General features: G+C 35.0%; 1 protein-coding gene across 1 annotated transcript in view; it reads right to left on the bottom strand.

Moving 5' to 3' along the window:
• Positions 1-14,683, bottom strand: part of Hr51 (photoreceptor-specific nuclear hormone receptor 51) — a 70,230-nt gene extending 55,547 nt beyond the window's left edge. The window contains exon 1 of the mRNA XM_074142802.1: positions 14,178-14,683. Coding sequence (XP_073998903.1) covers positions 14,178-14,211 — 34 coding nt within the window. The 5' untranslated portion in view covers positions 14,212-14,683. The remainder of the gene's footprint in view (positions 1-14,177) is intronic.
• Positions 14,684-20,468: the final 5,785 nt, after the last annotated feature.

Here is a 20,468-nt window from a genome sequence, read left to right as displayed (position 1 = left end):
AAGAGGCAAGTGTAATATTGAGGGGCCTGATATCCGGCGTCTTATTGTCTGTTTATGATCGGCTATCCATGGGTCTTTCAGCAACATTGGGGGGGTTCTACAGTGGGCCATTCATCAAGAATACAGGGCAGAATGGTATCGTGCCTGCAATATTACGATTAGCCGCTTCAGTCCATCAACTTAATTTAACATCTTAAAAATCATTATATTAAATAGCATTTTGTTTGAAGCGCGTCGAAACTGAAGAAGCCGTTTGGCCTTATGCTGTGTTTTTCTGGCCAAGATGTATTGTCATCGACATGGATTGTTAATTGGGTGGCGACTTTTTTGATGCCAAAGGCGTAGTCCATTCAGAGTTTGTCCCCCCAGGTCAGACCGTCAATCAAACCTTGTATTTGGAAGTTTTGAAAAGATTGCGCAATAGTGTTCGCCAAAAAAGACCCGATTTGTGGCAAACAGGAGACTGGTTCTTCCACCACGACAGTGCACCTGCACACACAGCCATCTCTGTTACACAGTTTTTGGCTAAAAATGGCATGGTTCCGCTGTCCCCACGCACCTTACTCGCCTGACCTGGCTCCGTGCGACTTTTTCTTATTTCCACGCATGAAAAAGGGCATATTAAGGTCACCGATTTGACAACATTGAAGAGGTCAAGAAAAAAACGAAGAAGGAGCTGTCAGCCATTTCTAAAGATGACTACAAAAAATGTTTCGAACAGTGGAAGCACCGGTGGGACAAATGTATTAGTTGTAATGGAGAGTATTTTGAAGGGGATAAGGTTGTTCTGTAAAAAATTTGTAAATAAATAGCTTTTAAAAAATAATTCCGGTTTTTTTTGGGTACCCCCTCGTATCTGCCAATAGGCAAGGAAGACGGTACCGGAGAACGAACTACTCCCTACTTCCTGGATATCCTCAAGGATAATATACTCTCTACACATTGTTGGAAACCACTGATCTGAATGGGCCTGAGGATCACCAGCCCGTTGATTTAATTTGGTTAGAATGAATGAAGCAATTTCTGCAATCAGCCATGCCTCGCAGATCCCAGGCTTGTTTGTTACAATTTTTGCCAGCAGAAATTGTTACGCTACTAATTACTTTAACAAGGAGTTCTTCAAAAAGAAATCCTCATTGCAAGAAGATTGTGATATACTCTATTAGGCGACAATCGAGGCATTCAGTGGCTACCTCAGCGTTTCCCAACCTGTGGTACGCGAAAAATAATCAATAATAGCGGATATAAAAAATTTAAAAAAATAAAATGAAGCATAAAAATATCAAAGAAACGTTCTTTCCTATAATACGTGAAAATTTTGGGAAAAGCTACATCATTATCGATAAAAGATAAAGAAAATTTGATAGAATTATTATGTGACAGAACTTAAATGATAACTATGTAAAGATCTGCTTAAAGAGACTGATTGTAATGAGTAAGCTCTATCCAAGCAACATTAAATTTAATTGGTACTTACAGGTAGTTGAATGCTTCAAAGAAATTAATTTAGAAGATTTGGGTACAAATATAATAATCCTATAGAAGAACTTTGTTAATTAATTAATAATCTTGAAGAAAAAAATATGTACACAATTTTTAATTATTTATAAAAAGTTTTAAAACCAAGATCTTACACTTCGCAAAGTTGATAAAGTGGACATAAACTTGAACTCCTTTGTAACAGATACTCTATACAAATGAAGATAATAATACAATAGTAAAATAATACACTCGGAATAACAAATTTCACGAAATAAATCATTTTTACGAAGTGGTAAAATTTAGCATGATGTACTACCAAGTGGTACGCGAACCAAAAAAGGTTGGGAAACGCTGGCCTATCTAATCAACGCCAGGCTATTGAGACTCTTTGTTCAGTTCCTTACAAACTCTAATATGTTCATTTTATCCTTGGTCCCAAGACACGAGGAAACGTTGGCAATGAGAAGGCAGCCGAACTGGCTCTTTTAGGTTCTAAGCAAAACTTTTATGGTTGCAAAACCCAGCTGCTGCGTATCTTGGTCTTTGATAAAATCAGTTTTGTATAAATTGTGAGTTCATAACAATTCTTTAAAGTTGCATTTTCAGTCAAAAATTTATTACCTTTTTTTGTAAACTGCGTAGCGACTAAACGAATAAACCAATTTTCATGAATGAGGTGTCATTCGATTCGGAATTTTATGTAGATGTGCCTTTTGGGGGGTCTCGACGCTGTACATTGAATGGGAGAGGAGTTAGCCCCATTTATGTAAAGCCCCCTCCAAAATTATTATTACTAATTTACTCTGTAAATCTTAGCCCGAATTTGATAAAAATTTGGTAGGATGATAGGATTAGGGCTCCCCTACGTAACATTAAAGCGACGTTCTGCTCTTACACTTGTTAAGGGGAAGTATAGCAATCGTTTCAAATTATAGAATTTTTTTATTTTTGAGTAATACTCCCTATGAACGGACAGGCTAACATACACAGACGTTTTGTAAATTGATATTCGAAAATCGATTGCAAGAAAACAATATTTATGCGAGGGGTCGAATAACTTAAAGATCTGTCTGCGCCATACTCACTAGACTCTGTCTTACTACAATTCTCATAGTTTTAAGCGAATAATTTTCTACTAATTCAAAAGTAATTTTGGTATTTCTTAAAACTAGAAATTTTGGGGAATATATTTATCAGATTCCGAAACGGACGTTCTAGATCCGCCCCTGTCTGTTTTGAAACCTTACAAGCTTTACGGAAACGAATTATTAAGATCTAAAATCCATCATACGGAAGTGCATTATTCCAGATGTTTTGGTTTCAACACCTTCCTTAATCTTAAGAAATCTTAATTTTCTTAATCTGAAGAGATTCAAGGCAAGTTATACTTTACAAAAAATAATTATTTAATTTTTCTATTCCTAAACTGCCATTGCATTCAAAGATTTACCAACTAAGTTCTGCAAATTGAACTGCAGAAAGTGCAGAAATTTTAAAGCTTTTTGGCAGAGGAATTTTTGATGAAAAAAAAAGAAGCGCAAACTTGAAAACTACTCCATATCGTCCTCAAAATGCTCATCAATATACATATGGAGGCAAAAATATATTCATTCACACATATTTCAAGTATTATTTAGTTTGCAGTTTAATTTTTTTAAGCATTAAGTTAAAATGTATAATTTTCACTAGCTCATTCCTATAAACTTCAGTAAAATTACAGAGGTCAAAGAATCTCTTTACTTCTTCAAGGCAAAAACACACTTCCGGAAAGACGGATTCGACCAAAGCTCTAGTAAAAGTTGCAGTAGTGGTTCTTAACAGAAACGTTTCCGGTTTGCGTGACGTCATCTAGCGCCTACCACAGAATGCTCTCTAAAAAAATTTTCCACAAAATAAATGCCATAAGTAAAAATAATGAATAAAGACTGAAATCTATTGCCGATCTCAGATATGTATACATTTTTAAGCCGCAGAGCTTGCCTGTTCTATTAGCTGAGAGAGTGCAAATGAAAATTTAATGAAGTATTGTCAGGTAAGGCTTGAGAGTCTGAATTGAATTCATGACAAGGGCAGAATCAATAAATTTAACCAGCTTTACGGATGGATCAACGCAGGAAAGTTAGATCAAGGTGCTGGCCTAGAGGATATGGAGGTCAGTCTACCACTACGGCTGTCTTTCTAGCGAAAGTCTTGGCCAAACACTGCTGTTTGCTTGAAATAATTAGAAAACAATAGATCACAGTGTAGTAAGAATTTTACTTGAACAGTCAGGGCAGCTTTGAAAGTCTTAGAAAAGGTAGAGGGCTCATCGATGATTCTACGAGGTTGATCGAAAACAATGAATTAGCAACAAAAGGATAGGGTAATGTAGGGTGAGATGGCCACCATTTTATTTGGAGGTTGCCTGCAAATTTTTGGTAAGGGCTAGGCTTACTTTATTATTATTTTTGGAAACCTCATACGCTCACAAACATAAGATGAGGTAAAAATTTCAGAAAAAATGCTAAGGGAAACATTTTTTTATTCTTACAAAAAGAAAATAGCAATTGGCCATCTATCCCCACTGGGTTGGGTGAGTTGGCCAGTGTAACTTGGGGGAGATGGCCACATATTGTAAATGAAATTGCGCTAGTAAAACGTAAAAATAACAGAAAAAATTGAGTGGTTACTTAATATTTACTTATTTAATATTTTCAATAATAAATATATATTTATTTATTTATTTATTTTATTAATTTTTTTCGGTATTTCGGTAATGACTGACTATAAAGAGATGGGACAGATACAATTGACTAATTACAATGTTATACTTTGACAAAAGAGTAAATACAGTAGATACTGGGAAATTTCTTTTAATACAAAAACGTTAAACACAAAACATCGGAAGAACCAAAAACCGTTACGAACCCTTATATAGATACAGAATTAGTAGTCAACATAATTGCCCAAAAAATGGAACACTATAAAACAATACACACAGTTACCGCTACAAAAGTTTGGTTTTTCCGATGTTTTGTGTTTAACGTTTTCGTTAATTGTTAATTTTGTTAACTGATTTTTCTATATTACTGATTCTCTAAATTGTTTGTATTTTTGTATTTGTAATATCCAGGCCTTGAAGAAGGGAATATATTTGTCGAAAGGTTGGCGAAAAAGACGAGTTCTTGTTTTTATTTGACCGATTCCTCGCCAATTCTAAATCCTTAATTTAGTAATTTACGGTCACGAAACCAATATATTCAAAAAAAAATTAAAATAAAAAAGTAAAAATAATTGGCCATCTATCCCTACTGTTGGTATGGCCATCTGTCCCGAATGCTAGAGAGAGATGGCCAACATGATAAAATAACTCAACGCGTACTTTTTGACAGTTTTAGAAGTTAGGATTCATTAATGTATACTGTACTTTCCTGATATGTAAAAAACAACACTAAAATTTCGACACATACATTCGCTGCAGCACGCAGTATGCAACTATCATAAATTTTTTTGTTGAGACGATAATGTTTTTATTCTCTGAGTTAATTAATAACGCTTAGACGCAGACCAAACTTAACTCACTGTAGTCAGACATGGAGGTTCATCACTTGAGAGGTCACGCAGCGCCGTCGGACGACATTTCGGTTAAATTTCGGCTGTTGGCCATCTCTCCCGATTGGCCATCTCACCCGACTTTACCCTACTGTGATTCTTTCTTTTTGTGTGTTCCTGGATGTGAAGGAATCCAGGGTAACGAAAAATGAAGATTGAGCCCTTCAGAGTGCCTATGTTACTCGTCTCTAACAATTATTGGGTTGCCAGAATCAAAGATTTTAAAATTAAAATTAATTAACATGAGATAGCCACAACATAACACCTGAAGAGATTTGTTCAGAACTTTAGCCTAAGAATTCTGTCGAGATAATGAAATGGAACCGAAATGTTCTTAGAAAACTAAGTTGGCAATGTTTAATACCTAGAAATTTCGACATTGCAGTTAAGATTTACTAAATAATGTTTTAGAGTTCCAAAACCTACGAACAAAATATATTGTAAACCAAACGTAGAGGAAGGTCCGAGACCTTTCCCGTGTTAAATTGAAATCATTGAAGTGTTTATTTACTGAGAAAATTATAAAAGTGTAAATCTACTCAATGAATTTGCAACGCCAAATTTGTCCAAAACGTTTTTATTTGATTCTTTGGTGACACCTAAACTAAACTAAATATTTCAACGTCCTGTGATTTCCTATTGTAAAACATCTTCTTTTGAGCGGTAAGAAAAAATAAAAATTAGTGTGAACACTCATACGTCTTTCTCTTATACTAATTACACTGTAATTGCCAACCATTTCTTCATGGTTACACTGTAATCATTGTTTAAGATTTAATGGGCAATCAAACTAACATTGTAAAAATAGTCATGCAATTAAAAGTAATTGAAATCTAGTTAAGTATTAATTGATATTCTTTTAATTGCTTCAATAAATCTAAGGTAAATAATTAAATTTTTGATTTACTTGTTCTGTCTTTGGTAAGTATTGGAATCGTACGTTCTATTTTTAGTTATATCGGGAAGTAACCGTTCTTTGAGTGTAAAAAAAACGTTTTTTTGGAAATTAGTGTGTTGGTTTCTGTCTGCCTACTTGGAGGCAGACTTGGTTTCGAATCTTCCCCCGCATTATACCTCCTGAGAACATTTTTGGCAATTCTTTGAAAGTTTCCGGAAAAAAACAGGTCTTAAGGCGTTGCCTAAAATTTTCAGGAGACTCTGCGTGGTTCCTAAGGGGCACTACTTATATTTTGAGCCTCGACAACACTGAGTGTTGTCAGGTGCTATCTGACATTTCCACTTGAAAATTTGACATTTTTCACCATAACCTTCTTCAGAACGTTTTGTTATTTGAGCGCGATTTGTGTTGTTTACAGTCATTTGAAAATTGTGTCTCAGCGAAAAGATGGAATTAACTCGTGAAAATTTTCGTGCAATGATTTATTACAACTTTCGACGTGGTATTATCAAGACAGGAGTGCATCGATCAACTTACTTCCACTTTTGGCGATAAAGCCCCATTCTTTGCCACTGGGAAACGCTGTTATAACGAATTCAATCGTGGTCGTCGTTCGCTCACCGACGAAAGTCGTGAAGGTCGTCTAAAATCAGTTGTTGTGTCAGAAAACATTGATGCTGTGCAAAAACTAATAATGCAAGATCGTCATGTGACATACTGTGAGATTGAGGCAACCTTAGGCATTACTTCCACCAGCATATATAAAATATTGCATGATCATTTAGCCGGGAAAAAGGTTTGTTCTCGTCGGATCCCACATAATCGGACAAAATCTCAAAAAGATGCTCGTGTCGATTGGTGCAAACAAATGCTTAAGAAATACAAAGGCGGTGCTTCAAAAGACGTGTATAAGATGGTAACAGGTGACGAATCATGGATATATGCGTATGAGCCGAAAACTAAACAGCAGTCGACTGTACGGGTGTTTCAAGATGAATCAAATCCAACAAAAGTTGTTCGCGCTCGAAGCACTTCGAAACAAATGGTCGCCTGTTTTTTTCGGAAAAACTGGTCATGTGGCAACAGTGCCTTTAGAGGAACGTAGAACGGTCAATTCTGAATGGTACACAACCATTTGTTTGCCGGAAGTCTTCGATGAAATAAGGAAAACAAACAAGCGCCGTCGGATCATTCTTCATCAAGACAATGACAGCTGTCACACATCTCGTCTAACAACCGACTATTTGAGCATTCAAAAAATCGAACTAATGGGTCATCCGCCGTACAGTCTTGATTTGGCACAAAATGACTTCTTTTTGTTTCCGAACGTCAAGAATAAATTACGTGGACAACGATTTTCGTCGGCAGAAGAAGCCGTTGATGCATTCAAAAAGTTTTGGAGGTGTCTCAAGCGGAATGGAAAAAATGCTTTGACAAGTGGTTTGAACGCATGCAGAAGTGTATAGATCATAAAGGAGAATATTTTGAAAAACAATAAAGTCATTTTCATTGACAAATTACTGTTTTTTTTTATTATTAGGCTCAAAATATAATTAGTGCCCCTAATAAACAGCACCGAGAGGTAGAAAGAATTGGGAGTTGGACTTTATTGGGCTCATCACTGTGTGCAGATGATACACACGCTGATGGTCAAATACTACGTAGGTAACTCCTGTAGAAATTGATAAATTCCAGTCGATTATACCAGACTGACACGTAAACAGTATTTTACATGATGAACGAATGAAGAGGGATCTGGTGTTGCAAGCGTTTGTCAAGGAAAGCAAGTTGGAAACGTTAGCCATGGGGATATTGAAGAAGAAGAAACAGACATAGTTCTTGTAGGAGTATCAGTTGATACTTATGCAACATTCATTCAATATGTAATTTGTTGGTTCCTTAAAATTCGACTCAAACTTGTTAAATAATGTTTTTTATTTACCTAAAAAAGGGAATTATAAATAAACCTTTAAATGTATATTATTTGTTGTTAGATTATTTTTGTATAATCAAGTATTGGAGTAATCCAAGGTTATGATCCCCGACAATCCTATAGAAGCCTGCAGAGAATCGTAAAACAAGGGATAATCAAATTCTAGAGTTGTCATCTTCTCAGATAGTAAGGCAATTATACAGGTTATCAAGTCCTGTAAAGACTGTGAAAGGTAAGTGTAGGAGGTCCTGACGTGAAGTGGTAGCCAAAATGAAGATTTTTTTTTGTCTGAGTTCGCAATGAATGCTCTAAAGCCTGGTAGAGATTCTACGGAACACTCACAAGTCCCTGGAGCTCTTGTTTTTCGTAAGAACTGCCACCAAAGAATGGGTGGAACTTCAATTAAGGAGCTAGAGAAAAACGATTCTTTATTAGGGTTCTCACATAGATTCACCGCAACATAGCTCTAAGGGAAGGTGGTCCAAGATAAGGCCGAAGTGGCAATTAGGGTGATCGTAGGGCCTGAGGATCACTAGCGAATAACCCTTGTAGGCTTTGTTAGGAAGAAAAGGAAACGGTACTGTACGTATTGTGGCTGATATGCACAGAGTTCGGCTTCTCGGAGGAAAATCACATACCTTCATACTTTGCCTAAGAATCGTACAGAAACCTACTTAGTTTAGACGGAACCGAAAGAAGTACTAATAGAATGGCATGAGCACTGTGGCCAACCTCTAGAATATATAAATGTATAAGTAAAATTCCACACTTGCCAAAAATCGGAATTGACAATTACTAAATAGGTTTTTCAGTTTCAGCATCTTTTTTCGAGTATTTTTCTAATGACTTTTTCTGCATTTTGTATGCATATCACAACTAAAAGGATCTAATACTTTTTGCAGCAAACTCAACTAAAGCGGTGTTTTTCTTATCAATAAACTTATCTCTAAAGTACAACGTTGCAAAGTTTTATACGTTTATAATATTTATGGCAATGAAATGTCTCATTCCGGAGTAGCGACTGAACTAATCGGCTTTTAATTTTCTCCGCAACGCCATACTTTATATACATATGTAAGATTAATCACTTTCATGTGTACCTTTAGTCAGACAATATTGATTTTATTGGGTTTAGGGTGTGCTTTTAGGTAACAAATAGAATGAGATAATATGGATCTATCTATTTCAGGTAATAATTTATTTATAGTTTTAAAAAAGCCATAGAAGGCTAAAGCTTTTTAAAAGAAAAGATTTGATAGATGAAATATTTAATTCCATGGCATGGGTCAAAATTTAGGATGCACCACTGCTTGGGCTTTCATTTTTATTAGAGATCTTATTGGGAATCCATAAACATTAGGTTGACACGATTATTGCGGCCTTTTGCCGACCCGTTGATCTTTTTTTTATTATTATTATTTATTTTTATTCTAGAAGAATAAACGTTTTAAAAGTGAAACAGCGGCTAGAGGTTGATGAGGCATTCATTCAATATTTTAAAATATTCTAAAGAGATTCTAAGTTGAGGTAAATTTATAATAATAAATTACAACGTAGGTCGGAAGAAATAACGAGATTTTGTCGCGTAGGTGAAATGCCTTCAAACATTCTTTTTAAGTCACACGTCTATAAAATCGTTCTATAAATATAAGTGATCTATTTATAGACTAAACAATGCAGAGATTTTTCTCAATGAATATTATAAATTTCTTCTTTTTTATACTACTAGCACGTCACAAAAGTCTGGTTTATTACTTTCACGCTGAATTCTAAAAATCTACTTTGTTTACCAATAGTTCCTTATTAGCAATCTAATTTATTTGTAGCCTATACTTCTCTTAGCTTTTTGAAACCTCCTTTTGAAGAATTTGTATTTAAGTTCTTCAGATTTGCTCCTTGACGCTGGGTGGAAATCTGTATAATAGAAATATTATCGTTCTAATAACTTCATATAGTCGAAATGATGTCGCTAATCATATAAATCTGGGAACGACTAAACGGGACTGGAAATGACATTATTAAACGCAGTCTGCGTGCTAGAGAGCTCAGGGCAGTCAATTTCACCATTTTGCTTAAAAAAAGACTAGTCCGCCATCGTCGTAAAAAATAGGAAAAACTATATGACGAATACCTTGAACTGTAATCCCAAATTTGGGAACCTTTCTTTCAGCGAATGTATAGAGGCAGCATCGTGGGACATGCTTCTGTTATTTGGAAACCGTATTACAGGAAGGATAAAGCGCTTTGAAGCTCTCCAGTCCCTGGAAGCACGAAGACAAAGGCGGACTTGTTATTTGTGGTGAAATTAACCTGCCCTGTGCTTTTTGGCTTCGCAGACTGCGTCTATCAATGTTATTTCCTAATCAAGAACTAACTAGACCTACAAGCAGTTGGCGAACCTTGGTAAAAGCCTCCATTTAGCTGTAGTACCTGAGGAACAGGGTCCTCCCTTGTTCCAACCAAAATCTATGGAATATTAACAACAAAATTCAGATTTTGAAGGTAATCACCTTAAGTTATGTGAGTTTCTTGAACATTTTATCTTTGATTTTAACGTACGTTTATTGTATTTCTGTCAGGTTTCGGGATATCAATCCATTGTTGTAGAGAATTCTACTTCACTTATGTTACCGTCAAAGCTCTGTACTTAAGTTGGATGTAATCCGAACCAGCCAGGAATACAATAAACATGCGTGGATAAAATCAGATACCACTGCGGACCTAACCACATTTTCAATTATATTTTATAGTAGATTCCGGTTACCGTCTATTTTTATTTTTAAAAAACCTACCGCTTTTGTTAGTAAATATATTTTACATCCGGCGCGGTCTGTAACTCACGTTTCCTTTAAAAAACAAATTAATGCCTAATTGAAGCCAATATAAGTAAAAATTATAACAAAAAAAACAAAACCTTTAACTGTGTCCAGAGATAGAAATGAGAGTATAAAAAAGTAATATTTTTGAATGATTTGCTTTCACTTCTAGTAATGGAGTAACTTACAATATTTACTCTAACGCAGCGGTTCCCAATCTTTTTTCATTAGTGTACCCCTTTACCTGATTGTTTCTTTAGTGTGTACCCCCCTTAATATATATAAATAAAAAAAATAAATAATCGTATTCTTGATTTCACGTATCGTAACTTTAAATTAACAGCAAAACAATCTGAATAAAATGTGTCTTGTAAAGAACATATCCATATGATATGTTCCTATTCGAAAAATCATTTATGAATAGGTAAACATTTCAAGCCAATAACTATTGCAGGGGTCGTAAATTAGATATCACTGCGGACCTAACCACATTTTCAATTATATTTTATAGTAGATTCCGGTTACCGTCTATTTTTATTTTTAAAAAACCTACCGCTTTTGTTAGTAAATATATTTTACATCCGGCGCGGTCTGTAACTCACGTTTCCTTTAAAAAACAAATTAATGCCTAATTGAAGCCAATATAAGTAAAAATTATAACAAAAAAAACAAAACCTTTAACTGTGTCCAGAGATAGAAATGAGAGTATAAAAAAGTAATATTTTTGAATGATTTGCTTTCACTTCTAGTAATGGAGTAACTTACAATATTTACTCTAACGCAGCGGTTCCCAATCTTTTTTCATTAGTGTACCCCTTTACCTGATTGTTTCTTTAGTGTGTACCCCCCTTAATATATATAAATAAAAAAAATAAATAATCGTATTCTTGATTTCACGTATCGTAACTTTAAATTAACAGCAAAACAATCTGAATATAATGTGTCTTGTAAAGAACATATATGTATGATATGTTCCTATTCGAAAAATCATTTATGAATAGGTAAACATTTCAAGCCAATAACTATTGCAGGGGTCGTAAATTGAAACAGCAAAGCGTTAATAAAGGAGAAGTAAATTATATGCGGGCCATGTGTAATATTAGTCAAAACTAAAGCAACATTTTGTCGAATTTTTACATTTTCAAGAAATCATTTAATAATTTTTGATATACAAATATATTTACTTTTAAAAAAATACTGCAGTATCGAATGAGTGCTTAATTCTTGTCAATTTATATGTTATTCAGTTTTATTAAAATAATTTTGTAATTAAGTTGTAGGAATCATTTATTATGTAATTTTTTTCTCATTAATAATATATCTGTATAATTTTTATATCTTCCGCCATAATAACTTTTTTTTTGCGTACCCCAGGTTGGGAACCGCTGCTCTAACGTATTCTTGCATATTGTTCTGTTCTACCAATGTGAAGAAGAATCAATAAAAATAAGATACAAAATTTTTGCCCGAAATTTCAAATTTGAAGTATATCTGTTAGCATACTACGCAGCATTCATAACTTATAGTTGCAATGTAGTGAGTCTAGCAAATTTATAAAACCTATCTAATTTTTTGGTAAAGATTCCAGTTCAGAGATAAAAGTTTGTCAGTCCATAACTTGGGCAAAAGCTGGAAAACAAAGTCGCGTAAATCTCATTTTTAATCGTGCAGATATTTCCCAATTTTGATATTTTGGCAAAAAATTTTAGGGTTACTAAAATTGCGGTTATTCTCCCAACTGGCTGAACGCACTGTTTGGGTTGAACACTATTTTATAGCAGAGTGAAATTTAGTTTATAAGAGACAACTTTTGGACAACGAAGATGTCTACTTTTTTATTTTTAGATAAATTAAAATTGCAGCCTCTAGCAGGAATTTAAACTGTCCGGTAGTGAGTTAGCGTATACTGTGATTCCAACGCGGAGATCCTGAGTTCGAATCAAGCCTGCTGGTTCTTAGATTCCTTCTTCCTAGTAGGTTCTTAACAGCTAATGCCCGGTGTTAAGACAGTATATTGCCTGTAACCAGAGAATGTCTGTAGAAGGTAGGGGCACAGCCACTGAAAACAGCTCTGGACGCCAAAGACCTCATCGGAATCCATTTCTCCTCTTCAGCCGGTAGAGATTAAGCCAGCAATCTTACAGCTTTAGTGGTTATGAAGTTCTTTCAGCTTCCGTCATATTCCTGAATATGGGCACCCATATTTCTAATGAACGCGCAATTTTGGCATTACTTAGCAGGTTTTTTTTACTTCTTAGCTTTGTAGCCTCTATTCCGATTTATCTGAGCTGGATATCCTTATACATATAACCAATCATTCTCACTGGACGCAGGCTAGTAATTGGACTAAAAAATTACTTTTGAAATTCTTCACAAGGTTGATAGATAGGTTACACTGGCGGAAAAAAGACCCTGAAGTAGTTGTGGATGCAGGTCTAAGAAATTTAGATATGACACGTAGGAAATGGAATTATAAACGACGGGTTTGGGGTAAAGGTCGCCCAAGGATGCTGTGAAGAAACAATTTGGGACACTTTATATCTTTGTTTGGTGTGGCGGATAATCAGAATGATTTAATTTTTGATCGAGGCTTTTATATTTGAGCTAGATGTTTTTAGACCATTATGAAATCAACAAAATGACACTTTCAAAAGTATTGTTTAGAATAAAATTCATACGTTCAAGTAGTTGAGGGTGATTCTTCCTTTTGGAAATACACGTCTTAAAGGAAACCGAGTGGTCAAATATGTGACTTTTTGTGCAATTCAAAAACGAAAAACCACGGATAGTTTCGATTTAATGTTTAGCATACAGTTAGGTTTTGTTTTTTAAAATCAGCCGATCATAAGTGGATAAAAATGGTTCCAGTAATGTTCTTTAAACTAACTTCGGATTAGGGGAATTCAAATGAATAATGTTATAGAGAAGTTTTGAAGTTTAGCTTTTCTTGTAATGTTATTTCAGTACTCTATAAGGATTTTAACACCTGGAACTTCAACTTTAGCAGTTTTCTTCTAATGACAAGGTCTTTCTTTAAATTGGTACGAGTACTATTTTAATAATGATGTCGCGATTCCGTCTTTAGTCATGTTACTAAACAACACAGTATCAGTAGAATTGTTTACTAACAATTTTAAGTTGTAGATAAAATATAACTATGAAAGCTATTGCAGTAGTATGTGGGTATTTCACAATAGTTTTTATTTTTAATTCAACTTTATTCTTTGATTCCAAGGTTTTAAATCCAACGAAGGATCGTGATCATAGGATGTGGAATTAGAATTATCAATTAAAGCATAGAAAATGGCTATGGATATTTTAGTCGAGCTTTAGATAGATGAAGATTTAGTAGGAGTCAAAGAAATGGATTTAGCAGGAGCGCTAGAAAGCGGTTGTATTTAGTGTGTCCGTGTGTGTGTATGTAGCTTTGAGGTGTACTAGAATCGATTGTACTTACGCGATCCATCGGAATCTTGCTGTAGCAGCGACATCTCACGAACGGGCGACCTCCTGGTACTGTTGTCCCAGCTCTTCCAACAGGCCGTCTGCTTCTGGGGCTCTTGAAGAGATGTCGGTCGGGCGCTCGCTGGCAGTTGGTGGGTAGGTTTGCCGTATTGATTCCCAGCCGTTGGTGGCTCGCTCTACGAGGTGTATCTGTTTGTGTTGTAGAAGGAGCGCGCGGGGTCCTCAAGGTAGGAGGGCTTAATCCCCTTGACGCGGGAGGAGTCACGCCCCCGTCGATCCAGTAGTTCCTATCACATTAAACTAAAAGGAGGACTTTGATAGAGCTACCCGGGGAGTTTGTACTAGCCATCCCCGGCCCAGACTTTGGTTCAGTCAGGCCGTCTCCATTTAACATCATCCCCGCGTACTACATTCTTATCCTCTTTAATATTTTCTGGTCTATCCCCACCAAAGTGTTCGCCCCCTTAGCCGTGTAGTGGGGATGATAAACTCCGCCCCTTTGTCAACCCTCTGCCCTATCTAATCCAGAGAGAACCTCCCCTCCCCACAGTATTTAAACCCAGTTTGCCCCTTTACATTGAAAACACAAATAACAGACACTCCTTCCTCGATTTTGTTTGCTTAGAGCCACGCCTATATGCCGAGACATGGCTTCTTGATTCTGGGAGCTCGGCATTACTTTCCAATCCTGGCAACACCCTCCTTCAATCCCTTCCCAACTCTGACCCTGTTTTCTTTTTATTACTACACTTATAAAGGACCTCGCGTAGCCCTTACACACACACACACACACACACACACACACACACACACACACACACCCATCTAACTAAATGAAATATACATCGGCCAAGCTATAACCTTCTTTTTGCATCGCACACAGACCCAAACAGTCCCTAATCCTTCTATCTCTCTTGATCCATTAATACCATAGCCCTTCTTTTTCAACTCTTAATTCTTGTCTCCTAAGAACTGTTCATCCGCACACTAACAACTTATTTTCTATTGCATTATACGCTGCTACTGAGATGGCTTAAACTAGTAATTATTAGTAGTGTTTTTTTCTTTTTACATTGTATTGAGATGGTTTAAAGATCAAATCAGATGGAATCCTTAACAATGAATAATGTAGCACATTCAGAGCCATATCCGGTTACAATTACCTTCTTTCGATTTTCGTTAAAAATAACCCCTTTCTAGGAAAAATGTTTTAATTTCTAATTGTTTGATTTTATTAAAACCTTAAATGATTTATAATGTATTAGAAATATCTGTGGTTCTAGGGGAGCTTTGACGTCACCTTTCCTTCAAAAATAATATTTTTTTTTTATTATAGTAAACTTACATGATATTGAATTCAACCACCTTTTTAGAATAAATTATTTGTTTTAAAAAAAAAAAAAAAATGAATAACGTAATCTGGAGTAAGGATCACATGGTCTGGTCGTTCACACCAGCTTGTTTTTTAAGAATTGTTTTTTTCCAAAATGACGTCAATGATTTTCAATCAACTTTGTCTACTCACCATACCTTTATTTTTATAACTTTTCGTATCAATTAATTAACTACTTTTTTCCCGATATTAAGAAAAATACTAGCTTTACTGCCTTAACAATATTTTTAGTAGAAAGGGGATGAAAAAATACATAAAAATGACCTATCGCGTGCTCTTCTTTCTCTTTGATAACAAGTTAAAAAAAATTGAACTTTTTATACTCTTTAAAACTGTGTTCGTATATGAAAATAGGGGTCAACTGCAAACCCTCACTTTTGGTCGTGCGTCAGCCGCGTATGCGGGCAGGAATCTAAAATCAAGTCACATATTCTGAAACTAGAGGTGACAGGCAACAAATTTTTCCTCTACCATTTTTCGCTCAGAACAACCGTTTAAGCATGAAATGCATTTGAGCCGTCTTAAAATGAACACCCTGTATAATAAATAATTATTAATAATAAGCCCAGGGCTTATTGCACTTTTGCAGCTTTTTCAGCATGAACTGTGTCTTGAAAGGTGCCTCCTCAGACTCGCAAGCCAGGTTAGCCAGGAGGTTATCAACTGCTCTCTGTGTCTGAGGAGGCACCTTTAAAGGCACAGTACATGCTTCACAAGTTGAGTAAAGTGCATTATTTGGTAAATTTAGGAATAAGTTTGATCCTTTACATGAAAGATATTGATCACTTAAATATGTGGCAGGAGGTTTCCATTTTTTTTTTTGGTAATTAAACGCAACTCTCCCAAAATTACCAAATAATTATTAAACCTTCTTGTTTGTAACAGATGTAAAATTAATTTTTAGCCATTTTGTGTATGCTTGAGAACATCTAAAGCTCTTAACATTTGATTTTTCTTAGAAAAATCACTCGGAAAACGACTTTTTTCCCGATATTAAGAAAAATACTAGCTTTACTGCCTTAACAATATTTTTAGTAGAAAGGGGATGAAAAAATACATAAAAATGACCTATCGCGTGCTCTTCTTTCTCTTTGATAACAAGTTAAAAAAAATTGAACTTTTTATACTCTTTAAAACTGTGTTCGTATATGAAAATAGGGGTCAACTGCAAACCCTCACTTTTGGTCGTGCGTCAGCCGCGTATGCGGGCAGGAATCTAAAATCAAGTCACATATTCTGAAACTAGAGGTGACAGGCAACAAATTTTTCCTCTACCATTTTTCGCTCAGAACAACCGTTTAAGCATGAAATGCATTTGAGCCGTCTTAAAATGAACACCCTGTATAATAAATAATTATTAATAATAAGCCCAGGGCTTATTGCACTTTTGCAGCTTTTTCAGCATGAACTGTGTCTTGAAAGGTGCCTCCTCAGACTCGCAAGCCAGGTTAGCCAGGAGGTTATCAACTGCTCTCTGTGTCTGAGGAGGCACCTTTAAAGGCACAGTACATGCTTCACAAGTTGAGTAAAGTGCATTATTTGGTAAATTTAGGAATAAGTTTGATCCTTTACATGAAAGATATTGATCACTTAAATATGTGGCAGGAGGTTTCCATTTTTTTTTTGGTAATTAAACGCAACTCTCCCAAAATTACCAAATAATTATTAAACCTTCTTGTTTGTAACAGATGTAAAATTAATTTTTAGCCATTTTGTGTATGCTTGAGAACATCTAAAGCTCTTAACATTTGATTTTTCTTAGAAAAATCACTCGGAAAACGACTTTTTTCCCGATATTAAGAAAAATACTAGCTTTACTGCCTTAACAATATTTTTAGTAGAAAGGGGATGAAAAAATACATAAAAATGACCTATCGCGTGCTCTTCTTTCTCTTTGATAACAAGTTAAAAAAATTGAAATATGATTAAAACTACCAGATTTTGAAATGGCCTAGCACCTTTAATTTTGAAAATATCGAATTGCGGTTTCCGGTTTCTTTCATTAATTTTTATACTCTTTAAAACTGTGTATATGAAAATGGGGGTCAACCGCAAACCCTCACTTTTGGTCGCGCGTCAGCCGCGTATGCGGGCAGGAATCTAAAATCAAGTCACATATTCTGAAACTAGAGGTGTTGGAAATTTACCTTAAAAAAAATAGGCAATTTCTATACTTTATTTATTACTAAAATAATATTACCAATTTTGGACTCCACTAAGCTTTTAGCCATGGTTGCCTTGATTTAGATGTAGATTTCATAATTTATTTTCATTATACGTTACTTTGTCGCCAGATTGTGCTTTTTCTCATTGAAATTACCTAACTTAATATCACGACATAATAAGATCTACAACGTTATAAATTATGAATAAAATATAATAAATAAACTAAAAAAAAATCATTAGAAAACAAAGCTTCACTTGTTTGTTTATTGAGAAAATATGCGCATACTGATAAATAAATATATAATAATAACTAGCGCTGTACAAGTAAGATATATACATATATAGTCGAACCTCTCAATAACGGACACTGGCGGGGGAAAGCAAAGTGGCCGCTGTTTGGAGGTGGTCGTTAGAAGGAGGTAGGCAAGTTTCATAATGAAAAAATATGGGTTTTTTTTCCAAACATCCATTTAAAAATTGTTTATTATTAATAGATTTAAAAACGTACATAATTGCATAATTATTTAGCTATATGATATGCATCAAATTTTTCTTAATTATCCAAAAAACTGCATATTATTGAGTTAATTAATAATTTTTATAATAATCATCACATTTATTCATAACAATAATAATTTATGGTAAAATTATCATCAAACTATCATCTATTATTAGAAAAATAGAACAAAACTTTCGGCAAGTTGACGATGGCTCCGATTTGGTTTTTGCAAAATCTTCCAACACATTTATTTTCTCTTCTAGAGTTAACCACTTTCGTTTGAGAGACATATCTGGAAAAAAAATATATTGTTCATCCAAAGTTATATTGAAAAATGATTAAAATGGTACAAGATGCATGGAGCTTATATAGGAAACTTTAGGAAAAACCAGAAAAAAAAACAAAAACTTGAGAGGGGATAATTATTTTGATCACCGCGTCAAACGAACTTTTAATAATAAGGTGGTCGTTGGTGGGAGGTGAAACATTTAATCCGTTCCCCAAAATCAATGTCCGCGGTCGCTATGTAGAGTGTCCGTTTGACGGGAGGATCCTTTATACAAGAAAGTGTATAGGGGTAAAACGGGGAAATCCAAAAACTGTCCGTAAATGGAGGTGGTCGCTAGTGAGAGTGTCCTTTATGGGAGGCTCGACTGTATATTAACTAGAAATAGATAAATATGTGGCGGTAAAAAAAACAACAAATGTATAGAAAATATATTAGGAAATATAATAATTAGGAATGTATGAGAAGAGATTAGCTGTGTGGTTAGTGCATTATACTCGTTTGCACAGATCCCCAATTCAAGTCCAGCTTGGGCTTAGATTTTCGATTCTTAAAGACCTCTTTTTAATCTTAACATTACGCTGAAGTAATGGTTTCAAATATTCGTCAAACTGTTTATCATCAACCATAAAAAATGGGCGTTAAAATTTGTTCACTCGGCCTGGCCAGTGTCGCAAAAGTTTTTGCCATCGCCTTCCGTTTTTTGTGAGTCACTAAGTATTCATTATTTCATAAGGTAAGTGGGGGGAAGATGCAAGTATCGTCAGATTTTGCATATCTACAACTGGATGACAGCAATTCCTACGTTAAAGTGTGTAGTAAACAACTGTGAATACCGTGCTTGTGAGTATTTCTGTTTATATCTAGTTTAATCGTCGTTAAACTGAAAATTCAACTCTTTGAACTTGGTGAGTACCCTTGTTATAATATTTCGTTGTCGATACTTAAGGTTTGGTGATGGATTGACTAGATTAAACGTAATAATTCCGTGATATTTGTGTCGTGTACATCTTGGTGAGTACGTGTTAGCTTGAAACAACATGATTGAAGCCTTAGTACAAAAATAAACCTATGTGGCGTCTTCCTCCAGTGCTTGGGGTAAGATGCCACCTATTGAAGTGTTTTAATTTCATATAGATTCTCATTCATTATTACATTATAATGATACATTTTATAATATAAAATCAATATAAAACAATTACTGACACACGAAATATAGTTTTTGTATAATACATTAACATTATTAACCCTTGAGCCGTCACCTTATGTGAAGTGCCATAATCCGTCCCCTCTGGTCATATTGACCCAGCATTAAAAACTATTAAATAAATAGGAAAACTAACTAATATCATGTTATAGGGAATAGAAATCAAAGACAAAACTTTTTGGCAGCAGGCCCTTAACAACTGGATCCATTTCTAAATGGAAAATATAGCTTTCCATTATTTTGTATATTATTTTCTGTTATAAGTGTAGTTTTAAGGTTTTACGTCTTATTTTCTATTAACAGTTATTTTGGGTTTAATTTTCTACTGCTTTAAATAAAGTTTTGCTTCTGTTGAATTTAAGATGAGAGAGTGTTATTTATTTAGCTTCCTGTCTTCAGGACACTTCAGGCCACTACCGGAAGTGACCCTTTACTAAAATTTTCTCAATTTCCTGGGATTTATATGCGATTTTAGTCCCTTGATAGGAACTAAAATTTAAGTAAATATTAAAAATATTTTAATGCTTTAATGAGAGAAATAGAGTGAGAATTTTTTTTTTTTTTTTAGCGCATCAACAGCTGAAGTTATTAGCGCTCGGAGCTTTTTCCAGTGCACTGCCGGCCTCCGGACAGTGTTCTCCTCGTTACAGACAACACTGTCCATCACCGGAAGAAGCTCCTAGGAAGAGAAAATCTAAGGGTCAGCTGCTGGATTCGAACCCGGGACCTCCG

The sequence above is a fragment of the Rhodnius prolixus genome, unplaced genomic scaffold (assembly GCF_049639745.1).
Source record: "Rhodnius prolixus isolate KJV_2025 unplaced genomic scaffold, Rpr scaffold_12, whole genome shotgun sequence".
Classification (NCBI taxonomy): Eukaryota; Metazoa; Arthropoda; class Insecta; order Hemiptera; family Reduviidae; genus Rhodnius; species Rhodnius prolixus.
This window is presented reverse-complemented; position numbering and strand designations above follow the sequence as displayed.